Source organism: Ischnura elegans, chromosome 9 (genome assembly GCF_921293095.1).
Source record: "Ischnura elegans chromosome 9, ioIscEleg1.1, whole genome shotgun sequence".
NCBI lineage: Eukaryota > Metazoa > Arthropoda > Insecta > Odonata > Coenagrionidae > Ischnura > Ischnura elegans.
In genome coordinates this window covers 57,850,576-57,877,713 of record NC_060254.1, presented here as the reverse complement: position 1 = coordinate 57,877,713, position 27,138 = coordinate 57,850,576, and the positions used below count along the sequence as shown (strand labels likewise).

The window sequence follows — 27,138 nt, the reverse complement described above, 5'->3', positions numbered from 1 at the left end:
TTCCTTGTGGAGACTGATTGATAGAAAATAGTTTTATATCGGGTGTGTTAAATCATTTCTTTTTGATATTGAGCAACTTAGGAAGTGAGCGTCGATGGTCGCACCTCGAAAAGCAGTCTCAACCTTATCGTATAGTACCTACTTAAAGTAATAGTTTAGTTAGTAAATAGGTAGCAGTAAGTAGTACTCTAAGCAAATTACTTCGCATAAATGCGGGAGTAATCATAAGCTGATGTGTGAAGATACAATAAGACAAACTTTAAAAAATGCTAATTTTCACATGTCCATGGAGCCAGAGCGCCTTGTCGAAGGAAGAAAACGTGGAGGGAATAGACTCAGAAAATTGTAATGAAATACCGAAATCCGAGTCTGTTTACATTGATGTAAGTGTGGAGTTCACTTATGTTTTATAATGAAGAATGGAATGTTTAAGAATCGTTTAACAATTGCATTTTGAAACGCGGAGGTACGAGAAATTGATCACTTGCGAATGGTAAATAAAAAATTCATATGACAGTGACATATACTGTGGTCGAGAACCCTGGATTGTGTACATTAAACATACATACATAGTGTGAACCTTACAAAGTGCAATATTTTTACACCGAGGAAGAAATTAGCCGTGAAAAATCATTTGGCTAAACCGGTATACGTCATCAATTGGTGGTAAAACTGGTAGAATATCTGACTGTTAATCAGGAGATCCAGGTGCGAATCCTGGCTAAGCGAAAATATTTTTTCCTTGGCGAATTTTATCCATGATGTAAATTTACACCCAATTATAAGCTGTTTTTTTTCTAGATTAGCGAGGTGAAAAAGTCCTCGAGTAAAAAATATGAAGCAAATTTTGGGATGAAAAGAAAAGTTTATCAATAGAAAATCCAAGCTCGTGTTCGATGGAGGCTTTTCAGCAGTCGAAGTTTCTTTCTGTCGTTCCGAGGCGTCATATTATCTCCCGTGTGCCTTTATCATCCCTCGCTCTCTGGAGATAGCGACCGATATCTGCATCGACCGTTCGTTCCATTCTCCGATCCTCCCAAGTGATCCCATCGTCTCCCTCTCCAAAAATCGCTTCCTCTTCAACGAAGCTTGTATGTGGAAAGAATTCTACGCTTTCTTTTTTATTTTTCGGAATGCCGTGTGGTTTCCGCTCGTGCTAATCTTCCTCTTCTTTTATCTGGTTGCCATCTTCTCCCGTGTCTATGCTCCTCCAAGATGATTTCGTGGTGCACTGAATGTTTGAGGCATTTACCTTGTATAGAGTTCCATTTTAAGTTAGGAAAATTAACAGACTTTGATTTCTATTTTCTCATGGCATTCATGTATATTAATAATTTGGGTTAATTACAGTTTCATTTTTTTTTAACTTTTTTGACATAAACAAGCATTATCTTTCACAAATTATTTCTTTTTTCCTCTTATAATATTAATAATTCTATTTCATTTTCTATTCAAGTAGAATTTTTTGTTTTTTCCTCTCTTTTTAATATTTTAAAATTAAAACGCGATCAAAAAATTGAACAATCATATATCTTGTATGATGTTAGGTACGATGTAGTAGAAGTTCGTAATATTATTAAAATGAGACATTGCAATATGTATTTCCACGTATAGAAAGTGGGAATAGTGGAAATATTGCAATGTCTCATTTTAGTAATGAACAATTATAATTACTTAAACAAGAAGGAGTTGAAATACTTATTATAGACTTCTAGAAGAGTTACGTGATGAGACAGTTTATGTGTAGTTAGAACAGCACTATCATAGTTCCAAATGTCTATCATGTATCATTAGCTGCCCCAAGTCTGTACTTAAAATGACTGACTAATTGGTTGATGAATTGATTTTTTTGGGAATTTTGTGGGCAGTAAGGACGTCTGACATACTCATCTAGTGACGTCTTTTTATGCTCTTGAAATTGTTTCATTTCGATGTCACTTGGATTGAGTGGAATGATAATCTGACGAAGGTGACTAGGATATGGCTATGAGAGAGCGGTTGATGATAAAACTCCCTCTATTATCTTCTTATCTCCTTAATTTCGGACCACAGTCCCCTCCTGTCGTATTTTGTTTGAGTCATCGTGGGAACGCTTATCATGTCGCTTGATAGCATCGACGATCCTTATTTATGGAACCTTATCGTCATGGTCAGCGAATGCGCGCGCGTGTATTTTTTTCAACTCGCGATTATAGAGTTGTAAAACAAGAAATATAAGTCTATAAAAATGATCCAAGCGCCAGTGGCGCAACTAAGGTGGGATGAGGATTGTTTCTACCCCCTCCCCCTAAAGCCTCAGAGAAATCAAAAAATTATTTAAAAATCTTTTCTGGATTTGTTATGTGATAACTGCATCTGCTTAAAGTTAAATTTTAAGTGCCAAAATGGTGTATTTTTTTCATTTTCAGGCTTGTTATTTTTCCAAATGTTTCCTGAACTCCCCATATCCTGGGGGGAGGGGTAGCCCCCGCTAACCCCTCTCATCCCTCCTCCAAAGGCCCTTAATCCCCCCCTCCCTAAAGAATATTCTTAGTCACGCCACTGCCAAGCACCATTTGGTATAATTGCGAAGGCCGTTATTGTTTCATCATTTGGATTGCAATTTTTATCTCAGTTTTACTGTCTTTGTAACAGTAAAACCACCAACAATGCTATTATACAGCTTCCCGCTCCATGGAAGAATTTGTTTCGGAAAGTTCACGAAGTAATCGTTTAGCGTAAAACGTAATTCACGCAAAGTATTGTAAAATTCAAATCGCCGGACAAATTTTATATAAAAAAGGTGTGCTTCCATATGAGAAAGTGAAGCCTCTGCTATCGTACGCCTCTCCCGTTTGGATGCACATCGCCGCATTGCACTTAATGAAAATCCAAACTTGCGATAATAAACTCATAAATAAAATATTAGGAGCTCTTTAGTGTATCAGCAACTGGCATATTCGAAAAGATCTTTAACGTATGCAAGATTTAACACTTTCTTGACAATAGAACGAATAATCTTCTCTCGTGTTTGCGCGCGGGTTAGAGAATCTTCGGCAGTCAATTTTCTTTCCTATTTATTTTTTTATTATAATATATTTTATATTTTTCATTGCCTCGAGGAGCACATTTTCTCATTTTTTTCTTTTCTTATCTTTTTTTGCAGTATAAAATATCGATCACCCTTCAGGTGGGATCTGATTGGTTCGATTGGATTCCTCGTATTTGTTTATTTATTTCCATACTACCGAAAATAGCTCTTTACGGCCTTTAACATCGAGGTTTTTAACCTGTTAATAATTTAACGTACACAAACAGCCATACTCTGGATAGGGGCAACTAACCCAGGAGGGACTCGAATCCGCGACCTCCTTTTTGGCAGGCGAGGACTTTACCCTGCCGCCACCGAGGGCGGCAAAAATATTTGCCGAAACCCGTGAACGAATCAGGGGCCTTTAGATCTTCAGTCTAAACAATATTCTGTGTTTAATATTTTGTATTTTTAATGTAATGTCATTTCAATATTTTGTGTTAAACATTATTCTGTCACCCATTTATTAATTGTAACCCTTCGTCCCTGGTGATGGTTTTTCTCCTTCAAATTTCCAAAGTTTTCACCTAAAGCAAATTGACTGCCTTTCTGAGTTTCTTGCCCGCGCGCAAACGCGCAAATTCTATTCATCTTTAAATTACTCCCATTTTAACGGTGATGAAAAGTGCACTTAATATATTCGCTAATTCTATAGTAAAAATTAATAGCAAACTATTAGAAAACCTTTGGGACTATTCCATTCCTGAAAATCCTAAGCGTAGAGTCCCGTAATGGTTCCCTAAATCCCTGAACCCCTCGTTAAGTTCGCTCCTCTCTGTTGGCTCTTAGCTGTTTTTTTATGGATAACGCAGCTTTCCTTTGTATTTTATTTAGTTCACGGATTTAATCTTTCTGCGCCGGATCCCATATGCTTTCCGCATATTCGAGGTTCGTCCTAATGAGTGCGAAGTAGCACCTGTCTTTCACTTTTTCATCCGAAAAACTTCTCCCAAAGGGATTGACGTACCCGAGGTTCTTCGGAGATACTCCAAAAAGAGTTTTGTGTGTTTTCCCTACGAAAGCGGGAACTCCCAGATATTTGGCTTCCTCTGACGCATTTATGTTAGCTCCATCCATAATGTGTACCGAGGGATAGTTGGATGTCTACTCAAGATATGTACTGTCGCTCATTTTCTCAGATTTTAGTCTAGTCTAGTCCCCACTCACAGCTCCACGCATGATCGTCGTTTTGTGCCCATTGGGGGATTTCAGATTACAGTTCAATAAGTTCGCGATGGTCGACAGCATCGTCATATCTCATCTATCTATATGCAGAAAAGAAGTTATATGTTTGTCTGTCCGCTATGCGTTTCCATACGGCTAAATGGATTGCAACCAAAGTTAGTGCTCAGGTACATCTCATGCTCCCAAACCCCGTAGTGCTACTTCTGGTTGTGTCCCACACGTACTTTGATTCATTTTCTTATTGACGTTTGTTACGTCACGTCATGCAACTTCTGTGGTTTGACATCCTGCCGGGAAATAACGCCTCTCAAAAAGAAATGTAAAAATGTTTTATATGAGCATGAATTCCAAGTTTCTCACCTCTCTGGGTACTACCTATCCTTCCCGAGCTACGCCGGGTGGCCTGCTAGTTATAAATTAAATATGCCCCCATCGATAGATTTGAAGGTTTCGTAACTCGCCGCTCGTATCGTACCCGGGGCCTTATGAGGTACAAGCAGTATCTTCAAATAATCCTCCCTTGTCTTTCGGAAGAACACGCGATCGCCTTGCATTGCGGGCGGGCGGTTTGACTGCGCCGGCGTTGAAATCACTCCCCTGCCACGCGAAACCAGCAGCGGCGTGTTCATCATCATGATCAAGTTGGACGCTTGTCCATTTCATAGTTCACCGTTGCGTGGAAACTGGAGCGAAAACCATACGAAGAGTGGCGAGTCTCTCGCCCATGGCTGCCAACCTTCCATTAAAAAAAGCGAGGAAGGCTGACGGACCTCCTGAACAGCTGTAGCCGATCCACGGTCATGTTTGCTAACTTTTAATGCCGTTTAACTTAACAATAACGCACACGAATTGCCGACCTTAGTGGCGGTGGGGTAGAGCCCTTGCCTGCCAAATCAAGGATCATGGGTTCGAGTACCACCAGGGTTGTTGGTCCCAGGGCATTGATGCTTGTGTTGTGCATTGTTAATGTTGGGACCCCCAACGTAAGTGTGTTCTCTATGTGCTATTTACGGGGAAGTTGGAAATAAATAATAAAAAGTCATTAATCAATTCAAAGACTTAGTGGCGTAACTAGGAATGTACCCTGGGGGGGGATGGGATGGCGTGGGGTGGCGACCCTTTCCTCATCCCCCCCAAGCAAAATCTGGTAAAATGTTAGAAAAATGACATGCCAGGAAATACACTTTGCACCATTTTGTCGCAAAAAATTGAACTTTAAGCGGATGCAGTTATTATATTTTAAACTAGACAATATTTTTCAATATTTTTTTATTTCTCACAGTCTTTGGGGAGGATGGGGGGGAGTCTATCCCCTCATCCCCCCGTAGTTACACCCCAGCAAAGACTTGTTTGACGGATCTCTCCAATTATATCCACCATCAGCCAGTCTTTTTACACTCACAAAACATCTGCTTCACATCCTTCATGACATGTATGCATTCGTCTTCCATTCTTTTTTACCACTTGTCCTTCAAATATAATTTTCATTTGACCGTCCTTTGTCTAAATGTGAAGGAAGTTATCAACGGGAACCCTACTGCTAAATGCTGGGACCGAATCGTAAAAGAAGCAGTACAAATTAGCTTGGAGGAAAAAAAAAACATCACCGTGGACGAAAGGTTACAATTAATCAATGTGTGGAATGATAATGTGAAACACAAAATACGTGGAATCCAATCGAACCAATAATAGTACCACTGAGAGGTGCTCGATAGTATTTATGTATAGCAAAAAAAGGTATATGAAAATAAAAAAGGAGAAAATATGCTTCTCGATGTAATGAAGAATATAAAAAAGATATAATTATAGAAAACAAATAGAAAATCGACGTTTATTTAATCATGTATAAATTTTAACTACTGTTTTTCCTTGTTGAACCGTCTGCTAAAAATTTATTCACACATTTTATTAATTCACACAAACGTTTGCTTTCACTGGCATCGGAAACATATGGGTCATGTTTAAATTTTATTGTCAGTTGGCCGGTTGAGGTGAGTTTTGGATTCTCCGGCACAGCTCTGTTTAGCGTCTTTAACAAATTACAATAATTATTCTTTGTAAAAGATGCCAGTAAGATTAAAATTAAGGTTACAATTACTTTTTATTTTGCCCCTGTATTTGGTGCAATTTCCCTCAATATTTTCTCAAGCGGGGAGTACTTGCATGCAAATCAGCATTTTAATTTTTAATTAATTTTAATTGCATAAAATAAAAATCAAAATGTTTTATTTGGGCCCTATTGGCATAATTAAGTATGTTCTACAAAAAATTCACACCTGTTGATGAGGTCAGTGTTGCTGCCTTTTGAGCAGCGCGCGACGGATTTTAATGTTCGCTTCTCATTACTATAATGTGGCGGTTACTCGCACGAGCTTTAGAGTAGGTTACAAGTTAAAAATTAATTTTTTTGATGCATCGATCATCAGTAAAAATCACCAGAGATGTTGTCGTTAAGAGTAATTCAATTCCTTATACCTCGTTTCATCACATCGCTGCGAATGTGATGCCTATTATTCTATAAACGTGTTGTGCTTTCGTCTTTAATGTCATTTCCAATTCGTCAACAGCACTTGTGAGCTTCCCGATTATGCCTTTTGAAGCCGGCCCCTGCAGGAAGTGGTCTGGGGATTCTCCTCGCCGCGTGCGTTGTTGAGAAATCAATAATCGTACACATACCCTACTAGCCTAATCAACAGCGTGACGGAAGCGGTCTTTGACCCCCGCAGGACTAGAAATGCATATTTTCTCACTTGCTTTCTATCTTTAAAATCTTCATTAGCGGGATTTTATTTCTTCTTTTCCCTTCATATCCGTTTCGATTTCGCTCGCTGCATGTCTTAAGGCCTGTTTACACGATACATTAACACGTAACAGTAAATGTCTGAGTGCATGAAGGATTTTGTGGACCGGAACGGAGCATGTACAAATGCATCAATCAAATTAGAACAGGTTCTATTTTCTGTTCATGCATTCGCACAAGTTTCGTGGTTACACGGAGCATTTTGGCGTTCATTCTCGCGTTCATACATTTAGACATTAACTTACACGAGCTAATTTAATGTGTAAACAGGCCTTTAAACTCGAGCCGCTGATTCTAATCATAATTTTCAAATGAGCCACAAATTATATGCCATTCACGTGGAAAATTCAAGGTAAGCTCTTCTCATTGCGTTTTGTCGACCGCGATCCAATAAATTTGAAGGCGTTTTTCTATACTTATCAGTATGCAATTGAACATAAAAATCAGAAAATTTTGTATGTCCTTAAAGAGACGCCTGGAAAACGTATTTATGGCAAGATATTTTTAGTGTTCCGTGTAATTTTGCCGGTATGCGATTGTAGAGAGACCTGTCTATGGGCAAGAAAAGATATCATCACAGTAGCTGATAAATTACATGACGCTAATCGTTAGTTCTGATGTCACGAATTTCTGGAAAGTTCGGTGGAAAATATGCATAGATATCGTAAGTTTCTGGTTCTTTTAAGATAAAGAGTATGGACTGTAGAGGCACTTCAAAAATCTGATTTTAAAGCTTTGGAATTGAGAAGTATAATAATCGATTATTTTACGGTACTTTTATAATCTGATGAGTGTTTAACAATATTTTTAGGCTAATATTCGCCGGCTTTCTTTTGAATTAATTATTATTTGAATTAATGATATTAATAAATTTCTGGGACCGCATTCAGTAAATGCGATGTATTCCAAGTTTGATCCAATTCGCGACCTGTCATCGATGGTGTGATGAAATCCGAAGAAGCGACAACATAATTTAAGACGGGCGCAGTCTGTCAGTTTTTCATAATTATCCCATCGTATTTGTTACGTGAACCTTTGGGTTTACGCGTTCTCCTTTTTCTCTTTCAGTTGAAATTTTCCTCGGGATAAAATATTTCGCCCGTCACTTTCTTCCCGTATACGAAGAGCATGTGGCTTCAAATGGATATCCGATATCTGTGGTTGTGGTAGATTTCACATACACAAGCATGACTTCTCTTAGCATCGTATTTTGAGCCAAAGTAGTTACTGTGGTAAATTTTATTTTCGTGATTGGTAAATATTCACCGATTTATTATATTCTATCATCATAATAGGTCAATGATAATATGTTTAGTTTGATGCAGCACTTCAGTCAACTTACCAATTAGCTAACCTTTCGTAATTGTATATTTTCTCCCTTTTTAATTATTCATCCGTTATTCTAAAGAATATTTATTTCCTCCATATCTTCTTTTGCCGTGCACATACCCTTCAGCGATAGTCTTTATCAGACCATAATGCCTTATCATGTGGATGATTTACTTGTCCGATCTTTTCTTTTTGGGCGTTGAGACTTATACAGTAGATCCTCGATTATCTAGATCAAATATCTGAGCCAATATTCCTCGAAATGTATCGTATAAGATTACACACTGCACCGCCTGAACTTAAGGAACTGAAGGTAATCAAACGATTACGCGATAGTGCAGCAGTTAATCGTCACACAAATTTAAAACAAAGAAAGATAGGCGATTTCTTTGTAAGCTAAAAACTGATTAAATTTTTTTTCCTGTGTGTAGGTTATTGTGTAGTGTAGATCGACGATTTCTTTGTAAACAAGAACTAAGTACATTTTTTCTATGTATTTTATAGTGTCCGAATTTTTGTTTATCCGGATAAACGAGTTTCACTGTATTTCCTTCCACTAGTTTTCGAACTTTCTCATTTCTCACTCGGTCTGCCCATTTGATTTTCATCATTCTGCAATAGGGTAGTTTCCTTTATCAAAGAAAACGAACGGCATTTATTGCGATTCGTTACCCACCATTAGTGTATTCATAATTTACAAATTATTTGGTTTTAGAAATCTCAGTTTAGACGAATGACAAAGGTAAATTTTAACCGCATTTGAAAAAGGCCAGATTGGCGCCCATGCGATGCCACTCCACGTGACGTCACAGGGACCTGGTTTCTATACGAGTAGATAGGAGTTTTACATCGTCTGAGATTACCAATGCATGTATGAGGCACAGAGCTCAGGGAAACATCTCTTAATAATCACCTTTTAAAATTGCCTGTGGTCGGAAAGTTTCCTTCGTTTGATAAGGTATTAATAATCCTTATTTAAGCCAAGCGCTACCTGCTAGCAGGGTACTCTGCTACCTGCTAACAGCCTGAATCGCAGCGGCGCACATATCCTCGTCCCAAGGTCACCTCACACGGCAGCAGCAGGAACCAGAATGACGTCACACGGGCTTTTCCCAGCATTCATACTTACATGCTTACTATTGTTAGCCGTCGCGTAATCGCGCGCTTGAAAATGTTCACTTTTCATTTAATCGCGAAAAATAATGTCGTTTAAAAATCTAAAATCGTGAAATGCGTACTCCAGGAGTGATAATATTTCGATTTAGTCATAAAAAAATAATAGGAAACCACCCTATAGACCACAACATATCGAATTGTTCCACCCTTCTCACCTTATGATTTTAATAATCTCCTTCTCAGCGCTGGGGAGTTGAGTTTTTGGGGCTTATTGTTGGCGAAGTCTTTTTGGCGGTGGAACTGAATTTCGCGACCGAAGAGAATGAAGATACTTTTTTTACTCCTAGTCCACGACCGTCGTGAATAGTTGAAGCGATGGTGGCGCCAAAACGTGTCCTCGTTAAATCGAAGTGTTAATTGTTGTTGTGTTGACCCCAATAACTTGTCAACGTAGGCGGAGGGTGACCCAAAAAGTTCCGTAACTATATTTGAGGTTGTTGTTAATTTCTATCTGCTAATATTCTCAGCCCGATGTGAATAAGCAGGCTTTCCACCTTCGTTTTCTCCTTCGGATGATTCCTCAAGATCCGTTCCTATGCGTCATCCTGCTGTTGCAGTAATGTCGCTTCCTCAAAATTTCCTCTCCACACCCTACCCCCGTATTATTCATCCTTAAAATCTTTTGTAAAATGCTCTATGAATAACTTGCCTTAACAGGTAGAGTGCCTGTAGTCGTAATGAATCATTATTATTACTACTGGCTTGCCTGCGTTCCTACTCTGACCTCAGACTATCCTATGCAATGAAATGAGTGCAAAAGGTTTTCTGAGGTAGTGGCGCAGCGGGGGGAGGGGGGTTTTGGGGGATAAACCGCCCCCCAGAGCTCAGAGAAATTTTTAAGTATAATCCATTTTACTCAATTGGATCATTATTACTTATAGCATAGTGTTAGGATTAATCAAATATCCCTCAGAAAGCAGTAAAACTCGCCATTTTGAACCATTATTCTTAAATATTTTCTGGAGGAGGGCCTCTGCAACTCCTGCTTACCCATGTGGGTATGCAATACCCCCATACTCCTAAGTATTACTTGGAGTGGTATATTCCTATATAATTTATTGCTTTAAGATGTTACTTACAATTAGAGGAGATGTTGGATATTCATGATTAAATTAAACTTAATAATTTCCACATCATTTATTTATATTTGCACTATGTGTTTCAACGCAATGTGGCATAACCATGTTCACTGCGCCATGCATACCCCTATGTTTTGCTAGGGCTGTTCGTGTTAGTAAGCCAGTGTGCTGATATGCATGGTGTGAGTCTGAAGTAAATTCATTGAAAAGTACTTAATAATTCAATCTTATATCATCAATATATTTTATTTTCCTAATAAATGATTCTTCATCATTGTATGCTGTTGATTGCTATAAAACTCAATGGAAGTTTCCAGTAGGTGCTATTGCATTCATTTATTAATGTCCTATTTCCAAAATAAAGACTTGATTTTGATTTCTATTTTACTAAAAATTTACATCAGTCTTGGGTCGTTTGGTTGTAATCCAATGAAAGCTGCCATTAGAAATGTAAAATTCAATGCTTCTTACTGTCTTTTGCTCTCTAATGATTGTGCTCTTGCTAGGATTGGTCTCTGTCAAATGAAACTCTGCAAATATTTTTTTGGATATTATACTCTTTATAAAAACTTTCTCCCACTACTGTCGTATGCATGTGTGAACTGTGTGGGCATTGAACTGAATTGAAGAAAAATTCTGATTAGCCCTAATAATTTTGAAAATTTTCTTTCTATACCTAATAGATTTATTATAAATAGTATCTATTTCTACATCTTGTGCTTTGTCTCAAAATATTGATATAACTGTTTTACGTTTGTGACTAAACTTTGTAGATCCACAATATTGGAAAAGAAAATTTACTTTGTACTTTCCATGCTAACACTTTATTACCGACCATGGTTTTTTACAGTCATGTCAGTATAAATGATGCTGATAGCATGTTTGTCAAAAGCATTGCTGCTAATAAAGTGTCATTAAGGAATGATCATAGTAAATTTTCTTTTCGTAGGTTAGTATCAATTGGGAACGAGGAATTATATTATAAAATTATTGTTAGTAATTTATTTTAGATTTGTGTGCGCCATAAGTGGTGCTTGGATCCAGGAGACTGACTCTTCTTTCTTTTCTCCCATTTCAGCCTCGCATCACATTCAATGATGAAGCAACGAAAACATTTGAGTATCCTTCGGAATCTTCCTTCATGGATGAGTCTCCTCCGCCAGTGCCTCAGGCCTCCGCCGTCTCGACCAGCCCTAGTGTGCACACGCCTCCACCCACCTCGATGGCACCACCCTCCATAGCCACCACTGGTCAGTAACCCTCCTCTCTCTATTTTCTCTCTCTTCTCATCAGCAGCTTTCTTGCCAATTAGAAACCTCCATAGAATATCCCTGTATAAGTCTTGAATTTATTGGCGATTGTTCAATATAATGGTACAATCAATCAATTATATTATAAGATTATTTATTACAGTTAATAAGGTATTGTACAACAGTATACAATTCTCACTAAATAAATCTGTCTCACATGGTAGTTCATTAGCTTCATGCTTCATTTTTGCTGTCGGACTATGATAGTATGCACCAGAAAAATCTCGGTGACATAAATTATTTTTTTGAGAACATATTATTTTGGGTTTGTAAAAGTGAATTGCCTGCAGTAATGTTGGACATATAATAAAATTATTTAATAATTTAAACAAAAATATAATATCAGCATTGCAGTATGTTAGTTTATAAAAATTATCTATCTCAGTAGATGCAAAAGTAAAATTCTGAAGCTTCTGCAATAGAACTGATTGATTTAAAAAAATATTTTTATTGATTCATCTCCAATATTTTCAAGACAAATTATCAAATATCAAACTTTTCAATTATCAAACAAACAAAAAGAATTAATCATCCTCTAAATATCCATTTTTGTTTTCAGCTTTCATCACACATTTTAGAAATATGTATAGACCATCTTAATTTTCTGTCTTTTTTCTTTTATGTTCACGGAAGTTCTTAAATTAGTCATTTGTTGAGTGGAAAAAAATTAACATGAAGGAAATTGAAATGCTGATGTCATCAGGGATGGTTATTTTTTGTCTTATCAGAGAATTCCTTATCAATCCAAGACTATGGAATGAAGAGTCAGAAGTAGAACTAACATTACCCAAAAGCCATTAATACGTGGATGCTTTACTCATGATGGTATGTTTAGTAAGAAAAATAAATCATTTCCGGCACACTTCTATTTACTGGCTGGTTGTTAAAAGATGAGTTTTTTATCTTACACCTACATCTGAGATTGACCTGTGTGTCTAATATCAGATCCGTTCAGTTAAATTAAATGTATGGAAAAAGTAATGGTTTTGTTTTCCATTATTATGGTCATGAGTATTAATTGATGTTTTTCATAGTGCTCACGTGTCTCTGTGTCTTTAATGGCAATTATAGCTGAGGAGCTGTGGCAAATACATAGTTTTGTTCCATGTGTTTATGTATGTTGTTAGTGACATGTTTCTCGTTGTCGATGTCGAATCTGTGAAGATTTGAAGATATGTAATTGCTCATCCTGATGCTCATGATAAGATCTTTATGGCGAAATTTACTTTTAATTTATTTTCAATTGCAGAAATCACTTATGTCTTACTACGTCATTGGACAGGCGATGAAGATTCTGTGGTGTAGTCTCTCAATTGTCACCTGCTTTCAGCTCCTGCCTGAATTTTGCATTTAGATCTTGTGTTGGTTTTATATCATAAAATTCTTCAAATGTCCTTAAAACCTGTTAGCTGCCCAATGCCTATATCAAGCTATAATTTGAAAAATGATCATGGTAAAAAAGAACTGCATATGGACTGTAGAAAAGACTATGCTTCTATATATCTTGCTTAGCTACCCTGGAATAGAAACAAATTTACACTTTCCTGAAATATTTTATTTAAAGGTGATTACTCAACGTTTTTCATGTCAAAAGATAGTAATTTTTTCTCTACGAGAGGATAGACTGATGTAAAAGACAAATCACCGCCTACACCTCGTTCATTGTGATTACTGAATTTTCTAGAATCGTCCTAGATGTGTGTACCCATAATATCCCTACAACCCTTTTTTAAATTTATGTAAATGTCGAATCAAAGTTTCCTTATCCATTTACTAATGCATTTTCTATGTGATTATCTTGGCGCTTTGACCATAATGTTTTGGCATATGTAAACATGCCACTGCCCTACAATGTTGGCATATCTTACACAAAAATTTAAGAATCATGCTATTGTTATGTCGGTTTGATCCATTTATGAAAGTTTATGCCAGTAAAGTTACATACAGTCCTTTGGTTATTGTTGGTAGATGGTGAAACTCCTAAATGATGAAATGAACTATAAACACCAGATCACTGCATTAACCTATGATAGATTGCCAATTGTAATAGTATTTTTACGTATTAATTAACTATATAACTGCTGGTACTAATATAATGTTTAATGTAATCTCACTTATTATATGGGTAAATCTTTGGACTGGTGAATAACAAAAATGTGATGATTATAAAATTTACATTGATTAATATGTATTTGGTTTCATTCTTCAAATATGTATGAAGTGATAACCAGTTCAACGAAAGAAAAAGTGTATTAGTGAAGGGGTAAAATTCCTTTTTTTTATCAAAGAGGTTTGTGCCCTGAACTTCAGTAATGTCATGATACAGACTTTCAATGTAACTCACTCTCTCAAACAAAAGATTTTTTATAAATTAGATCAAGTTCTATAATCACCGTGGATAATAATTCACTCATAGCATTAATTGTTATTTGTAATATTAAATGCATCAATGTAGTTTCAGGAATCTGAAATGGAATTCTAGCCCTTAAAAAATAATTAATACACTTCATCTGGACAAGCATTAAATAATAACCATATAATTACAATAATATATTTTTTCCTTTTTATCAGTTCACTGTCAACTTATAACTTATGTTTTAAGTTGATGGTGAACTTATACGTTTTACATACGTTCTTATACGTTTACACTTATAAGTTTTGATTCAGCCTAATTCAATTGACCTTAACTCACTTGCCCTTTTGGGGTCATGAATCAGGGATCTGAAGTTTTCAAGAGAATAATCTTTTAGTGGTCTAGTATCGCATTCAATCATTAGTAAGCATTTAGCAGTCAGATGAATGTTTCTGTATGCAGTACGCACCAGTCTACTGGCACCCTGACTCCCTAGCGGCTCTAGCAATCTTAATGGTTTGTTTTGTTGGAGGAAGAAACAGTGACGTAGTGACCCCCCCCAAAATATAAAAACAGTTATTTTCCTTCATAAATGAAAACAAAATATTGAAAAATCATGAATTTAAAAAATATTGCTTTAACAAATGAAGTTTTTTCGATTATTAAAAGTGTTAAAATTAGTTTGAAATCATTACTTACTTACTAGTAGCACCCTGTTTTTCAAACATTTTCCTCCATGGTTTTGGGCCCCCCGAACGAAATTCCTGGCTACACCTCTGGGAAGACAGATTTATGTGGATGAGAATAAATACTTTTTGTGAAAGTGTTACTCCAGTTATTTTTTGTTGGAGATTGTAGTGATACCGTGCTATTCATCACTTCAATTGCAGTGACAGGCTGTCATGAGCCATTAGCAGCCATGCATTAAATTATTTCATGAACAAAGAGGACCTGTTATTGTAATCAGTCCAATTTTCCGTTAAAAAACAAAAATTTTAGCCTAATTGGTAATATTTCATCAGAAAAAATATATAATATCAATATCTGATACCATTTCATGATTTATGAAATAAATTAAGGTAAATGTTTTTCATTGAACACTTAGGTAATTCCTTAAGCTTGGCCGCCTACTTGGAAGTAAACCCTACGATTTCCATAAAAATTCAAGAATTCACTTTTTGTGTAGGCAAACATAATTGGGACCACTGCTTAGCATACACCCCAGAGAGTATCAAGGCTAATGCCTTACAAAATGGCTGAGTCACTGCAGTTTCTATGGCAGTGAATTTCAGGTAGATAATATTCTGATTAAGTGTGCATTTGGTGCACATACAATGAAGGGGAATATTGCATGACCTTTTTACGTGGTCAGTTTCTGCATTTCTTCTAAGGGCATGCTGGTTTTGTGATCCCAGGCCTATTTGGAAGAGATGTGATTGAGGCTGATGGAAGGGAAGACATTAATTTGGATGCGTAGCTGATTTTGGTTATTTCAGATTGTAATGGTGTTGATTCTGACCTTAGTTACCGATTGTTCTGTTTTGGTGGGCAATGTTTTGTGATTAATACATTGTGCCCAATATTATAGTATGGTGATTTATTTTGTCAGCATTATCAAGTTATTTGCTCTCCTGTTAGCTACCCTAAGCTAACTCATAAACATTTATAGTTTTCTCTTAAACAAATATACATATTTTAACCAATGTATTTCTTATAACACATAAAGTTTTACTTTTGTCCCAAATTGGGTCATGTTGATGCTTAGGGGATTATGCACAGGCAGTGGCTAATAGCACCTACTTTTAAAGACAGTGGATGAAAAATTAACCGTGGAGTGCCATGAGCACAGTCCAAAATTACTCCCTCCATGATTGAATGTATTTAGTGTTTTCATCCAAATATGTGATATCAAATTAGGATGTCATTGGCTTGATGGAGATAATGATTCTCAAAATAATTCTTAAATTATGAGGGATGTTTTGACAGTGTCTTTGTCTTACCTTATCTTGGGAGTTAAGAGGTAAATGCACCTGTTTGATCAATTTGGCCCTTGGTTGCCAGTTGATATGCTGCCTATCTCATAACATCTTGATTAAAGCTTCCTGATTATTCCATTTTATACATTAGTGGTTCTCAAAATTATTGTCTTATCTAGAGAGCTGCTTGTATTGTAGTGTCCAGGAATCATTTAATTTTATGTTGGCTGTAGAATACCTTGTAGAGCTTACTCTTTTGCTTTCTAAAATTATGTGTATCCTCCTTCAATTACAGTGTTGATAATCTTACTCAGTTAAACTGTGCTCAAAGGTGCCATCTATGGGAGGAAAACATTGTGGTCTCCTTAAAAGGTGGTCACTGAAATGGGGAGGAAATTTACCTTATACAAATCAAGTATTCAAGTGTGATTACAGATCATGGGGGCCACTTTTTAGATGTGGCTGCTAGTTGGAGATAAGCCATTTAAGCCCTGCTTTCCAAGAACCACTCATCCGCAGCTGGGTAATGCTTAGCCAGTTGCCTTCACGGGAGTCACATGCTACTTGTTTCCAAACATTTTGGATAGCCCAAGGGTGCGATCATGCTGGGTGGTCATGGAACCACATCAGCTGTTGCCTCCTGGGCAACTGGGTTTGACTCATTCTTGCAAACCACTTCCCCATTTTGGTGAAAATGCCGCCATGGATTCATGGTTCTTGGAAACCAGCCCTTTTGGCAGGTTACACTGTATATATTTGCATTCCATCATAACTGCCTAACTAATAGATGGAGTATTTTTGGATTGATTAGGAATTGCTCTGTCCTTAGGGTATTATTATAGCTCTTCTGGCATTTGGAGGGTTATATTTGGACCACCTTTAGCATAATTACTCATACTATTTGGCCTAACCCATTTCCCACTGCTTGGCTTCATAGGCGGCTCCCTATCCAGCTACACCCCTAGTAAGATCCAGATAGGCGCCGACTTCCAGCTGGGCATCACGCGCACCATTCCGCAGCCAAGTAGTAGCAGTAATGTCAGCCCAAGCCCATCCAAAGAAAGCAAGCAGGCTGAGGACGAGGAGGAGTATTTGAAGCCGACGGAGGAGGGCGTGACATGGAGTGCAGAGACCGCTGCAGACCTCCTCTTTTGAAATGTTCTCAGTGTCGCTCAATGCGAGACAGTCTTGTGCTCAATTGCTGCAAAAAGTGAAAGCCTGTTTGCTCCACACTGTTTAGTTCTCAGTGGCTATAACATTTTTTCTTTCCACCCCTTCTTGGTATTTTGGAAGGGAAAATCTGTGAATGCTTCAAATTGTGGTTAAAATGGCTCACAAACTCAGTATTTTTGGCTGATTTGATTTTATGATTGCAGATAAGGAATAGACAAGTTTTGTGTTAGAAAAGAGCCCTATGCTATGATGAGGAACAAAATACTTCGAGAATGAACACCTGATTGAAGTAACAAGAGCAAGGTGTGTTATTGGAAGAGAAATTTTGGAAATGTTGTTCAAAGGTGGGGTAGTATTGTAATGGGTGTTTAAATGTGTTCCTCCTTGGTGGATTTTGATTGCTGCTTTATTGTGGCTGTATAAAGGCTCTCTGAAAATAATAATTAGCCTGCAGGTAGGTTTGATGATAATTTGCATGAGAAACAAAAGTTTCCCTTGTTTGTCATCCCATTCTTTTCAATGAAATCTTGGTTTTAAATCAACGAAGTATCCCTGGTGGGTATTTTTCAATGTCAGATTTTTCTTCGTTGCCATGAGTAGTGTTGTCGCTATGCAAAAAGTTGGGCAATCATTAACAGTGTAAACTTTTTGTATTTTTATTCGTGTAGATGAGTTTTTAATCACTCTGTCGGTTTCCTAAATGTGGTACATTTTTGCATTTGTAAGTTGCTGAGCAAGAATTGGATAATTTATCCATCAGTGCATATTACTGATTTCAATCATTCCTGCAGTCATAGTTTTAAATTGTGCATGTTGTGTATGTGGAGAGATATGTTGCAGTAATTGTGCGATATATTAATTTATTGTCGAAACACAAATGATTTTGATCCTGCAAGAAAAATGTCAAATTCTTTATGAATGCAGTTTTTGATGAGATGATTTTATGCAATTTTTGCATTGCATCCAAGGAGTTACAGGTTTTTTTTTCATGGAAACAGTGAAAGAAGGTGACCTTAGCACCTATAATGTGATGGTTCCATAATTGCCAATAGATGTGATGATGTAATTGAAAGAAAGTGTACATGATTGCTCTTGGTACACCAATACTTTTGTATTGTGTTCATATCAAACCATTCCAATTGTGGGAACAGTCAGGTGAATGTGTTGAATGTTTTACCGAGAACATTGTGATAAGGAAATTGCCCATTCAAACTTAAAAATAGTCATAGTCACGTCAATATGAGAGTAGATACTAAGTGAAGCATTAAAGCAAATGGAACCCACCTGAAATGGGTCATTCTGCATTTTTATTACATTTTTGTAATAATGGCATTTATGAAATAGACATACCAATGCTATACATGTATAATTGTTATTACAGTGACCAATATATATATTATTAATACTAAATTGCTATTTACCACTTTTTTAAAGTGTGATTTTTACCATTTACATGTTAGTTTCTTCCAACGTGTGTGTTATTGTTGGAGTGGTCGGGTCAGTCTGTGAGCATTAAAACGTGCTGCCGCTTGTGCACCAATAATTGGAGGATCTCTTGATGCGCATTTTGCGCTTGACTCCTCATTCCATTAAAGTAGTTGATGTCTGTGTATGAGAATATATTCCTGTATCAAAGAAAATTTCCGTCAGACAGATATTGGTCAATAATTGTGTGATATTATTCTTGATTGTCAATGGTTAATGTTATTAAAATTATTTGAGAATTTTAAGTTGGACTTAATGTTTTCTTTTCTTTGTTTTTGTGGAGGAACACGATGTATTTCCAACAAGTGGGTGATAAATTTTTAATGGTCCAATGAATCGATGGCGACCATGCTATTATTAACCAATGCAGGTAAAAATGTTGTTGTTTGCAATGAGTTTTATGATCATTCCCTCCTATTGGGTATTGATTGGTATTTATGTGTGTGTTGTGGCATTTTTTTTTCTTTTGGATAATGTTGTGTTGAATGAGTCCTTAAATTTTAATGTAAATTTCCATTTTTTTTGTAAATCATGTAAATATTTATATTGATTATTGTACACACCATAGAATTGATTTTTCTCTTTTCAATCTGATGGAGATTTTGGTGTGCTGTGCTGTGATCCTCATGAGTGCAGAAATCACATTGTGTTAAATATTGTACAGTAGACATCCATTATTGCCAGAAGTGTCAGCAGCATAACTTATCGACTTTACAGTGATGTCTGTGAGTATAGCTTTATGTTAAAAATTATACCATGGTGCACCTCACAGATGGTAACCAACAAAATTGTCAACCAGTGAGAAGAAGGTGATCAAGATCATTTCTAAACTTCCATTGTGGCCTACTGTACTCTTTAAGTGAATAAAATGACATTTCAAACAAACATATAGTTCATTTTATTGCAGTTATCATTGTTGTAGTTCAACAATTTGCCGGGCAAATCAAAATTATTACTACGAGAAGGGCCTGATTTACCGTAAGGCAAAAAAAGCAGGTGACCAGGGGCGTCACAGTCCAAGGGGCACCTTCTGTCACCTCATGTGAGTGGCTATGCCTTATCATAAAAATCAGGGTTGGGGAGGGCTCAATGGAGAGGTGCCTATAGCGTAAATTTGGGTAAATGCGGCCCTGACTACGAGTATCTAAGGGGAAGTATTCTCTGATTAATCTGAAGACCATTCAACGTAAAGAAAAATATAACTTCACAGGGGCTCATAATCAGCAAAATGCATTCAAACCACATTTGAACATAGGTATGTTGGGATTTTTCACATAGTTGCCAATGGTGCATATCGATGGTTAAGTTCTAACAACACGTATCTCAAAATTCGGTCTGAGCTAATGCTGTTATTAAAAAATAAAATCCAAGAAAAAAACAACTCTTTGCTTGCAAATGTATGCTTCTTTTTCAGTTTTATGTATTTTTGGTTTTTTATTTCAATTAAAATTATATACAATAAAAAAATCGCTTTCTTTTCTCTCCTGAAAAATTGCTATTTTTGAAATACGTGTTTATTAGAACTTAGCCATCGGTATGGGATCTTCCTCCAAAAAATAGTATATATTATGAAAATGATTGTGGCCTATTAGGCAGAGTTCTTGACTGTCATTGGAAAGTCACAGGTTCAAAGCCTTTGAACACCCTTAGTCAAAAAAATCCTCTAAGCACGAAGTGACTCGGGGAAAAAAATTTGCTCCATTACCCTGAATTTGTAGTATCAGGGATTGTCCGCTCATTGGTACCTCAGCCCAGAATTGGGATTTGGTATTTGCTATCAACAGACACTCATTATAATACTATATTTTGGGAAATAGTGGATATTTTCTTAAACCTGCTGCTCTTTAGCTAGAAGCGATGTTGTATAAAGATAACGCTGGAGTTTGGTGTTATTCTCGTTTGGATTCTCCCTTCGTTGTGGGAACATGTATGTTTTAGGGATGAGGTAAGAAAAAGAATTTGGGGTCAATCTTCAAATACCATTTTATGATGATGCATAGAAGTACATAAGGAAAAGGGAGAACGTAAAAATTTATTTAGTCCTCGATTCATCGGTAATTTGTATAAATTCGGCGTCAAAAGTCGTTTATATATTTGAAATAGCGCGGGCGTTTGTGGCGCTACTAGTGGTAGGAATAGTAAGGTACCGATCAAAAATGAAATGAAGTGGGCTTCAAATGCTATCTCTACAAGTCCTAAACCAAGAAAAAGTTTGAGATAGCCGCAGAAAAGTGTTTAGACAAAGGTTTTTGATAAAAGATAATGAGTTATAAAGGACCTACTTACTGAACGAACTCGAGCCGTTTGAATTTCGTCGCTTTCTGGCAATATTCTTATAGTGAAATAAAAAATACGATAAATAAGTGTGGGGAGAAATCGGAATACGTAATATACTTCTTTAATAACTTTAGGAAGAGGGAAATGAGTGCACTTCGTGTCACAACAGTTCGACAATCAAATGAAGAGGCTACCGGCACCGTACTTTTTCTCCATGGCTCAGGTTAGTCCATACAGTATTCTTCATTTGTCTGCGGGAAAACATGAACGGATCACGTCGCTCGTATATCAATTATGAGGTTTTAATCGCGGGTGACATTCCTAACGAATTATTTTTTTCAAGTAGAAGGCTCTGGCGAAGGAATATTGGCTCGGATCAAAGAACATTTGGGTGATGACTGGCAGTTTCGTCATTTGCGGATACTCTTTCCGACTGCGCCAGTGATGAACTACACACCATTAGGAGGGGCAGTGAGTGAGCCTGCGATCTTTTTACTTTTTCCCCTCATCATTCAGCTGCATTGGATTTTAAAAAGACCTATGTATTGTAGTACCTACTGACATCAAGGATTGAACCCAGCCAGTAGCCATGGACTGCAGTGGCAAATGCATTGGGAATCAATAGAGCCAATGGCCATGGACATAGCTAGAGGAGACGCCTTTCCCCCCTCCCCAGAATGCTCTTGGACCTCTGGAAAACGTTGAGAAATCAATAAATCAAAAATTAGAATCAAGAATTTAGGATTTTTCATGCAAAAAGGTCATACAAATTTAGGCCAGTTGAAATATGATAAGGTTTAAAATAATTTTTTGGGGAAGAAAAACTCCCTTTAACCTCGAAACACTCCTCAAACTCCGTGGAGAGTGGGTGGTCCAATGACCTTCCCCCACAAATTCCTTGGCTACACCCAAGCCAATGCAAGACGAAAACTGTGTGAAGCCTACAGTATTCACTGGGGAAATTCAACACCCTTCTCCCCCGATCCATTACAAGGTATATTATCAAGTATTTTCCCCCTTCCCCGAAGACTTGACTATGGATCCCTCATCTTCCTCTCTCTCAAAAAACCCCACCTGCATTAAATAATTTTTTTTGTATCAACCTTTTCGCAGCAAGCCTGACGGAGATGATAAAATAAGAAGAATACTTTGCCAAATATGTAGGTGTAGGTAGTCATTTTTATCACGGAAAATTAAGAACTAATAAATGCTTGGTGGAACTCAAAAGTTAAATATCTCCAAGAGGGAATGTGTGCTTGGGGTTTGGTTTGACAATGAAGAAACTTCCGATGGCTGGGTATAAAAAAGTAGCAAAATTTCTACTCTGTTCTTCAGGGACCTGATTGATGATTCCTGCTGCAAATCAGTTGTCTTTGGAAACAGGAAAATATATTGAAAATACTGAGAACTATTCTGCCAAAGTAGCCCAATTATTTACGAAAAGTCATAGTTGTGTAATCAAGGCTGGATCCAAATGTCAGGTTTGGATGGCAGTCTCAGAGCCTTTCCCCCTTTCCTTTTGTCCCTGGGATGAAAAAGCAACTTATCATGCATAATTAATATCAGTGTTTGTTTATAAAATTTAGGATATACATATTTTGTACATTACTTTGCATAATTTACCTTTGTAGTGCATTCATTCCATAAAAATTAAAGTGCCTTGTGGATTTAGGGAGAGGTGGGAGTGTGCCTATATGCATGCAGTATTGACAAAATTGTTTCTTAGTGTTAGTTTTTATTTAGTTTTTACACATTGATTATAGAGCCATGAATTGGTGCTGCTATTAATTGAAGCCATTTTCACCATGGATCTTTTATTTTGCAGGCGGCTAATGTATGGTTTGATCGCCACAGATTATCCCCTACAGTTCCAGAATGTTTGGAAAGTATTGAAGCCTCCATGGAAATGCTGAAACAATTGATTGAGAAAGAAATCGAGTTGGGAATACCACTTCATCGGATCATTATTGGTAATCTCTCTTCCAAACGTGCTGCTATGCTCAGTGTACTTTGGTACTAATTTGACTTTATATGCAAGGGTATAGTGGCAGTGGGACTAGAAAGTGTACAGGAACGGAAAAATATTGGTATTCAAGACAAAAAAAACTTTCGTGGTAGAATATGTTCGAAAGGTTATTACTGTGGACTAGCTAGTGGCATTCCTCTTAGAGACAGTTGCAAGTGCACATAAAGTGCAAAAATTCTATGGAGGTAAAGTCATTTTACCTTAATGGGGATTCAATCCTGGATCTCCTGAATGTCCCTGGTGTTCCACCACTTATCGAACAACGCAGGGATCTGCTTTGTCTGTTATGTTGGCTTTGAATACGAACATATTATGTGAACAATTTATCATTGCTTCACTTCATCTGTGGTTCTGAAACTCCATTCACTACAGCTTAACTTGGAGTAAATTGACATAATATCATTCACACCTAAAAGTGAAATAATCCATCAATCACAGCTCATGTCTGTCAACAGTGAAATCGATTGAATAGAACTTTTAATACTTCATAGGGCTGTCAATAGGAAAGCTACTTTCCTTGCTACCGAGATTATTTTTGCAAAAAATTAATACTTTTTTCTACAAATGACTATTCCAAGTCAAGTTACGCCTCTCGGTTTTTGTGAACCCAGAACATGCTCTTTCAAAAGTTGTCAACTCTGTAGTTATCGCAAACTAAGTTAAGTTTTTGTGAATGAGACGTCAGGCTTGCTGAGCTAACCCTTTGTAGAGTTCTTACCATGCAGACTTACTTAAAACTCTTCAGTAATACCGAAAAAGTGAACTATAAATTTCAGCCTTCAAAAAAGACATTCTTTATCTTGCAGGTGGATACTCAATGGGAGGAGCAATGGCCATGCATTTAACTTATAGGATGTTCCCAAGAGTTGGTGGATGCTTCGCTATGTCTTCATTTCTCAATGATTCTTCTATTGTTTATAAGGTAATTAGGAATTATAATTTGTAATCTTGCTTAATAATTACAAGAATGCTTTGGCAAAGTAGCTTGTTATGGTAGTAGCATCCTCAACAGTTTGGGTGGGAAATTAAAATCAGGTCTGAAGGTTTATATAATAATGGATATTGTGTTCAGCTGTTGGGAATTGGGTGGTTTCCTATTTTTTTTATTGCCTTCATCAAAAGATTATTACTCCTGGAGTATGTATTTCATGCTTTTAGATTTTTAAATGACAATATCTATTTTTCTGATTTTATGAAAAGTGAAAAGTCTCAAGGGCTCGAAAACGCGATGGCTAAGTATGAATGCTGGGAAAAGCCTATGTGATGTCTGGCGGCTGCTGTGTGAGGCCACCTGGGTGCAAGGCTATGAACGCCGCTACGATGCAGGCTGCTTGCTACCACCACGCTCGCTGATAGCATGATCAATTTTGTTAAAAATCCAGATGTTTAGTACTGCAATACAGTTTGCGAACAAATTTTACTAAATTATTATTGAGTAAATTAGATGGATATCCAGCAAGTCAGTGAAAACCAACACGCACTCACAAAACTGGTAGTGACATTTATTTAGCGGTAAATGTTTTATCTTAGCATTGAAAATAAGTGATAAGGAAAAAGGAAGCCTTCTTTATAAAGATTTTGCCTAGCTGATTGTTGTATGATTTCTATGAAAATTCACCGTAAAATTGGCCATGAAGTGGTTGCCTTACTTCCTTCATATTTTCCAATTTCCAGTCATTGGAGACTAATACAGAGGATCCCTTACCACCTCTATCCATGATGCATGGAGATAGTGATGAATTGGTACCAATGGAATGGGGTGCTGAGACATTGAAACAGTTGCAGAGATTTGGAGTCAAAGGGACCATGACTATTGCTAGAAATGTCCCTCATGAATTATGTAAGGAGCATTTTATCAATTTAACAAGATGGATAAATAATATAGTTCCACATCTGTAATTTATGAGAGTTTTTGACGTAGTGAAAAGGGCCGTGGTAGAAATAGTTTTCAGAGGGGGTATTTTGGTGTTTGGGGGGTTCACATGAAGGGGTACAATTGACTGTATCTTCCCAACATTTCTGAGGGTTGAACCCCTTGACTCCCGTCTGTAATGGCTATGGCCCTGCTCGTGAATCACTTCCTAATAGTTTTTGCATGATTTAATGAAACGCCTGTTTCATAAATTAACATTACTCATATACTGTTGAAGTGTATTTTTTATAATGTATTTAATAAAATGAAAATTGCTTAGTCGTTTTTAACTCCTCATACATTTGTTGCATTTTTATTTTCTGCTTTCCAGAAGACCCCAAGGGTCTGTATTGCACTGAAGTTTCCATGAACATGTCTTGTTATCAGGTATATTAGGGACGATTGGAAAATTGAAATGTACAAGTCATTTACTGAATGTAGAAAAATTATGAGATGATATCTGGACCTGTGACCCCTTCATTATGAATCAGACAATGGCTTTACCCATCTGTATCCAGTGCTGGGTACATCAACAATAATTTTTGCAACTCTTTCCAACCAAATGAAAGATGGGCTTCATGCATGTAGCCTCAGTGGAAGTTGTCAATGCAAGATGCAGGCCTAGCTAAGTTTACCATGAGTTTTTCCACTTCCTGATTCATTAGCCTTGCAATCCATCTTGGCCTTCGAAATTTAAAATAGAAAAAAATTCTGGCAGAAGTCTGCAGTGATATTTCATATCCGACCTTGAATTGAATCTTGCCACATCATTGAAGTGCATCATTTAACTGAAGCTCCCTCAGATGTAGGTAGGTATGCCTCATGCTATAACATAAACTTTGTTTGCCATCTCCTTGAATCTTCTGAATATAATGGCAGATTTTGGGGGGAATCAAAGGGTTCATGAAACTCCCCCCCAAATTTTTATTAGTTTTTGTATCCTAATAAAGGGAGCAAATGAAAATGAATAGCTGCAAGTCCCAAACGTGACAGAAGTTCGAGTTGTATTTATTGAACAGCGTAGCACACTCTACTGTTAGCTATTTCTTTCTACTCCATTGTTAAACTTATTAAATGTCTAAAATTGCTCAATTTCAACTGTTTTTGAGAATAAAAATGAAATTTCAACGTCGATCCAAGGTGCATATTTCAAAAAATTTTACACAAAATAATAAGACTCTCCCCCCAGGGGGATATTCCATACTCCTCAGACTCAGGTCATGCCCCCCCCACAAATTAGAAGCTGAATCCCCCCTTGCCTGAATGTGGACTTCAATTGGAGTATGTATATAGGTACAGTGATGTTTGATCCTGGTGTTAGAAACAAAAGTCATTCACTGAGACCTTAAATTGAAGTCAATTAAAATAATTCAGTGGATGGAACGGGAAATATAGTTACGACAGAAAAATCTTCCTCCCTCAGCCATTCACTAGCACTATTAATGATAGAACAAAGCAAAAACTAAGTACTGTTCAACAAATAATTTTATGTTGTCGACAAACTTAAATGGCTTAGCATCATTAGCAAGAAAAGTTAAAATACAATAATAATGATGCTAAGCTGTTGAAACTAGTAAACAGCATTAAATTATTTGTTGGACAGTACTTTGTTTTTACTGTTTTCTCTACCATGAGTATTACCTTCCTCCACCAAGTAACACCAAAATCGGTTGAATCCATTCTCTCGTAAGTTTAAAATAAGAAAATGCAAACATTGCCACCCACTTGATGGGTCTATGATACCTTTGGACTCCTGGCTCATCAGGAAAAACCTGTCTTGAAGGCAAAGACTCACTCACCAGAGTGTGAAAAACAGCGGATCATATGAAGACAATGCACTAGACCCGTGATTATCTGAGATGCCGAGACCTACTCAACATAATAACGTCATCAACTTATCTACAAATCTCGATTTTCCACTGACAATAATTTGAGGAGTAGGCATTGGTTTGAAAAATATTGGTCCCTTTACTTTTCGAACTATATC

The 27,138-nt window shown here is 36.9% G+C and overlaps 2 protein-coding genes across 2 annotated transcripts in view; both read left to right on the top strand.

Moving 5' to 3' along the window:
- The window catches only part of LOC124165935 (proteoglycan 4), a 169,345-nt gene extending 149,524 nt beyond the window's left edge, over positions 1 to 19,821 (top strand). Inside the window, exons 4-5 of the mRNA XM_046543471.1 lie at positions 11,718 to 11,889; positions 17,216 to 19,821. Of these exons, the coding sequence (XP_046399427.1) occupies positions 11,718 to 11,889; positions 17,216 to 17,433 (390 nt within the window). The 3' untranslated portion in view covers positions 17,434 to 19,821. The remainder of the gene's footprint in view (positions 1 to 11,717; positions 11,890 to 17,215) is intronic.
- A 1,274-nt stretch (positions 19,822 to 21,095) lies between these two features.
- On the top strand, positions 21,096 to 25,450 carry LOC124165589 (lysophospholipase-like protein 1). The gene is made up of 6 exons (XM_046543047.1): positions 21,096 to 21,181; positions 21,348 to 21,436; positions 21,560 to 21,684; positions 23,039 to 23,183; positions 24,046 to 24,161; positions 24,914 to 25,450. The coding sequence occupies exons 2-6, from the start codon at positions 21,358 to 21,360 to the stop codon at positions 25,136 to 25,138; spliced, it is 690 nt and encodes a 229-aa protein (XP_046399003.1). The 5' UTR covers positions 21,096 to 21,181; positions 21,348 to 21,357; the 3' UTR covers positions 25,139 to 25,450.
- The last annotated feature ends 1,688 nt before the right edge of the window (positions 25,451 to 27,138 follow it).